This window comes from Octopus bimaculoides, chromosome 5 (genome assembly GCF_046866305.1).
Source record: "Octopus bimaculoides isolate indiv1 chromosome 5, ASM4686630v1, whole genome shotgun sequence".
NCBI lineage: Eukaryota > Metazoa > Mollusca > Cephalopoda > Octopoda > Octopodidae > Octopus > Octopus bimaculoides.
Window position 1 is genome coordinate 17,922,460 of NC_142932.1, and position 5,000 is coordinate 17,927,459.

Here is a 5,000-nt window from a genome sequence, read left to right on the forward strand (position 1 = left end):
TTGTGTATGTGTGTGTATTAGTGTGTGTGTGCGTGCATGCGTGTGTGTCCTCTTGTTTGTGCATGTCTCCAGGCACCACTTGACAAACGATGTTAGTTTGTTCATGTTACCGTAACTTGGCGTTTCGGCAAAACCTATTTGATTGAATAATCACCAGACTTTAAAAAAAAAGTATTGGCATCCATTTGTTCGACCAAGGACTTCACTCTGTGATGCCTCAGCATGGTAGCAGTCCAATGATTGAAACAAGAGATAAAGGGTTGTATAATAAACACACACACACACACGCACGCACATATACGCACATACATTTTTATATTTCTGAGTATATATCAATGTAAATGCATGTACTATATAAATGTAAGCCGCTTTTCTCCTGCAGGTGTCTACAACATGACTTTTTCTCAAAGACCTCTCTCTATCTATGAACCAATTGATCCAACAAGTAGGTAACATTATTTTCTATACATACATACATACATACATACATACATACATACATACATAAAAAAAACCCGAAAGAAAACGAATATGTTAGTGTAGACGTGGTTTGGTTTTATAGTATGTAAATGATTTAAGGATAAATATCAGAAAGCATAACTTTTTCACTGGTTAAATTAAATTTCGTAAAGCTTAACTCTTTCACGCGTTAAATTGAATTACAAATAACAATTTCTAAACACATTTCAGCGTATTTTATGTGAAATTATAATTGTTGTTGTGTTATCAGTTTTTCGTTTCACTACTATAATTTACTATAGAACATTTCTATAGGCTTATTAGCCAACATTGCATGTTGAAATTTATTTTGAACATTACATCTATATACACAATACGCATGCATAGAAGAAGAAAGGACATCTTTTGATGCTGCACATTTCACCTCTGTTTGGAGTTCCAACAGCAGCTGTGCACCCTCCTTAACTATCCGCGAACATATTGCTTATAAACCTACAGATATTAGTGGCTAAACTAAGTCGATAGGCATATTTATCGGGTTGTCCAGAAAGTTGGTGCCGATTTTAAAAAGAAAGAGAAAGGTCAATAAATACTTGCCAATACATTTTTAATCAACCAAATATGAACTATTTTGTTGCACAATGCGTCTCCATCTTTCCTTTAAATTGAAAATACCCTCTTTCCAGAATTTAGGTGGTTCCATGGCAAATAAGTCGAAAGGTAAGCTACTATAAATCAGCACGAACTTTCCGGACAACCCAATACATATTTTACACTTCCTTCGCAACGAGATTTAATATTAAATTACTGTATTCATAGTGTTTCATTCTATTACTCTCATGTACTGTTGAACATATCTATAGATATATTAACGAACACGGCATGTTACGCCTAGTATAAACAATGCATTTACAATATGTTCGTGAACAGTAAAAGAAAAACACAGTTTTATATAAGTTTCGGCTCTTGTTGCAATCATCGTCAGCATCTATATAACACATTTAACTATCCGCAAGCGCAGCATATTCATCTGTTTGTACCAAGGATTAAAATGATCTGAATAGATCGATAAAATAAAATAGAGAGATGATAACTGCAACATATAGTACACTGAAGCAATTTTAATATCCGAGGAAGATTTTCAGGATAATGAAGAATGAAACCAACCAAGAGATTGCTATGCAACATTATGATTATTTAGCAATAACAGTCGAATAATAACCCATAGCTTATACTGTATTATACAAGTTTTCTCTATCTAGAATTGATAGTGGGGCAATAGCTGTATATCACCAGAACATTTATTTGCAAAATTTGTGAGCCTTTTATTTATAAACTAAAATTCAATAAGTTCAACCTCGGTCTTTATTACTCCTAAGTTCATAAACTTCAATGTAAGCCTTTCAGTGTAAGCCTTTCCATAACACATGTCATAACAAAACAGATTATCTTATTTTCCGGCATACAAAGCAACTTTTTCAAAACAAAATTTAAAGCCAAACGAGGGAAGTCGACTTACAGACCAAAGACAGCTCCTAGGAATCCAAAATTCCATGTGAAATGCAATATGGTTTGGAAAGATAGTGACAATATTTGAACGAATATTTACATAGTACCTATGTTCTACGTCGATTTGTATGTCGGAAAATACGGAAATATTTCATCAATTTCATTTTCTTTTCTTTTCATCTCACAGCCACACCCTTGTGTGTATTTGACACTAACAACACTCAGTGTATACCCTGCCAACCGAACAGTTACTACCCGAAGTTTCAATCGATCTCACAGTTCTACCAGTGCAGTCACGGACTTTTGTTTCTTATGCAGTGTCCGGACAAGACAGTCTGGAATGAAGCATCCATCAAATGTGTTTATGGACGTAAGTTACATCAGTTACTGTGTGTGTGTGTGTGTGTGCGCGCACATATATGCGTATGGTGTGAAAGAGTGTATGTATATACGTATGTACTTATTTTTATAGGCATTTTGTTACCAGAAATCTGTCCAAAGCATATATATATATATATATATATATATATATACTTATATATGTGTACATCTGTGTACACATATATGAGTTCAGATGAGGCCAACTGGTTTACTCAACGCTTCTTTCTTTTATCCTTGCGGTCACTTACTCTTGGTAATCCATTATAATCTCGTGCCTTCTTCATTGCTAAACAGTCGCCTCTTTTGCTGGACGCTTTGTCGTATACTGTTTGGTATTTGTTTACCTTATCAAAATGCAACTGTCCTGAGAATACCAGTGAACTGACCAACGAAATATAAGTTCTTATTCAACTAACGAGTTATTTTTTCTAAAACGCTTTTTATATTTGGGTCAATGCCTTAGAGGTTATCTAACATTTTACGACAAACAAGTTACTATCTGGAGTTTGGAAATTTGTGCACGATAGCATTCTGTATATCTTACTTAACGCGGAAAGCTGGTTTTCGTCTTGAGAAAGTATCTCGCATAGACGTATAGTGCTAAAAAGCACAGAAGAATATTAGTAGTAGACGGAAATATTCAGCAGTGTCGCTGGAATTACTCAATTCAAGTATTTGCTTCTTTAAGTGTCATCAGTAACAAGTATTTTATCCACTTTCAACGGCATGCTTTGACAAATTTAGCCTCCCCTGATACAGTAAATCTGTGATTCACAAATTACCGGTGTCGCAAATGGCCGGATGGCAAGATAAAATTTCGTTGTTAACAATGGAAGCAGTGTTAGTTTAAAATAACATTCTGTATATCTTAATTAATATGGATACAGTGTAAGAAAGCCACAAAACTTGAGTTGTCGTCCTGTGAAAGTTTCTAGTCTAGATGTACAGAGCTAAAAATTACAGAAGTATCAGTCGTAAACGAAAAGTGCTCAGTGAAATTTTTAAATATAGATTTCTGCTTATTTGACTGTCATAAGTAGCAAACATTCACTATCAACTGCATGCTTAGACAAATTTAAGCTCCACTAATATTTAAAGCAGTTATTCACAAATCACAGATGTCACAAACAGCTGGCAGGCTAGGTATATATTCGTTATTAGCAGACTTTGGTGAACTGATCGACGTTTTAAAAATGAAGTGACTGCAAACTGCATACGGAATGGCATCTGCAAAATATATATATATACAAGAACAAATTAACGAGTAATTTTTAAGGAACAATGTGAAATATTCAGTCAGTAAACTTGATTATCTTTCGGAAATGGTTTTAAAATGTATTTGAATTTAAATAAGTGAAAATTTATGTATAAAGAAAATTCTGAAATTTTGTTTGGTTGCTTTCCAGCTGAACGGTATTGGTTTGCATTTGTGGTGAAAACCATAAAACAATCGAAAATACCCGGGTCATTGAGAGAAATTCTTCACATCACAAGTAGGTATCATTATTGTAACCATTCTTTATAGATTGAAGGCCGGCGATCCGACAGGATCGTTAGTATTCCGAACAAAATGCTTAGAGGTATTTTGTCCGTTTTTATGTTTTCAGTTCAAATTTCGACGAGGTCGACTTTGCCTTTTCACCCTTTCATCCTTTCAGTTGACTGAAGTAAACGACTTGTTCCGTTCCCCCAAATTTCTGGCCTTGTACTTATAGTAGAAAAATATTACTGATCGAAAAGTTCTTTTGACATTCCAGTCGGTCTGAAAAATAGGAGGTCTTCAAAGAAGCTTCGGCTGTCCTTAGCTGATAAAATGTGCTATTGCAATTTTTCTTTTAAAGATGATTAACCTAAACAAGTATTATAGATCGGCCACATAAGGAAAAACAATAGTGGCAGGACGAAGAACAAAAGCAATAATATTCGGCTTAATTTTTGGCACAAGGTCAGTAACTTCGAGGTAACTTCAATTGATTACTTCGACCCCGGTGCTTAACTGATACTTATTTTATCGATCCCGAAAAGACGAAGACCAGAGTCGAACTCGGCAGCATTTGAAATCAGAACGTAAAATAGGAAGAAATGCTTCTAAGCATTTTTTCCGACGTGTTGACGATTCTCCTTTGCAAGGGAAACAATATTCATTTCTACTATGGGCACACGGCCTGAAATTTGGGGTGATGGGTAAGTCGATTACATCGGTTCCAGTGCTCAACTGGTACTTATTTTACCGACCCAGGAAGGATGAAAGGTAAAGTCGACCTCGGCTAAATTTAAACTAAAAAAAGCAGAGACGGACGAAATGCCGCTAAGTAATTTTTTCCGGCGTTGCTAACGATTCTGCTAGCTCGCCTACTTAGCAAGAGCGATAATACTAGCAACAGAGACGTCTTTTATGATTGACTATCCGCTCGTGTCGCTTCTTGACCACATCGATTCTCAGACATCTCCATAACAAAATATTTCTTTACATATCAGACAGTGCACTAGTTGTTACTTCCGGTCTTAGAATAATGCTTAACCGTGTTGGATGGTACGAAAATACTCACTATCAGTCGACAATGTGTCTACAGTATGTCATATTTGCACTAATTATCTTATTAATAATTTCAGATTTTCATTTAACTAGCTCTAAAGTTAGATTGGTGATA

The 5,000-nt window shown here is 35.2% G+C and overlaps 1 protein-coding gene across 2 annotated transcripts in view; it reads left to right on the forward strand.

The window, feature by feature from the left end:
• LOC106877428 (uncharacterized) overlaps nt 1-5,000 on the forward strand; it is an 86,107-nt gene that overhangs the window by 77,198 nt on the left and 3,909 nt on the right. For both annotated transcript variants that reach the window (XM_089352008.1, XM_089352009.1), the window contains exons 28-30: nt 383-445; nt 2,156-2,338; nt 3,756-3,842. In XM_089352008.1, the coding sequence (XP_089208134.1) occupies nt 383-445; nt 2,156-2,338; nt 3,756-3,842 (333 nt within the window). The remainder of the gene's footprint in view (nt 1-382; nt 446-2,155; nt 2,339-3,755; nt 3,843-5,000) is intronic.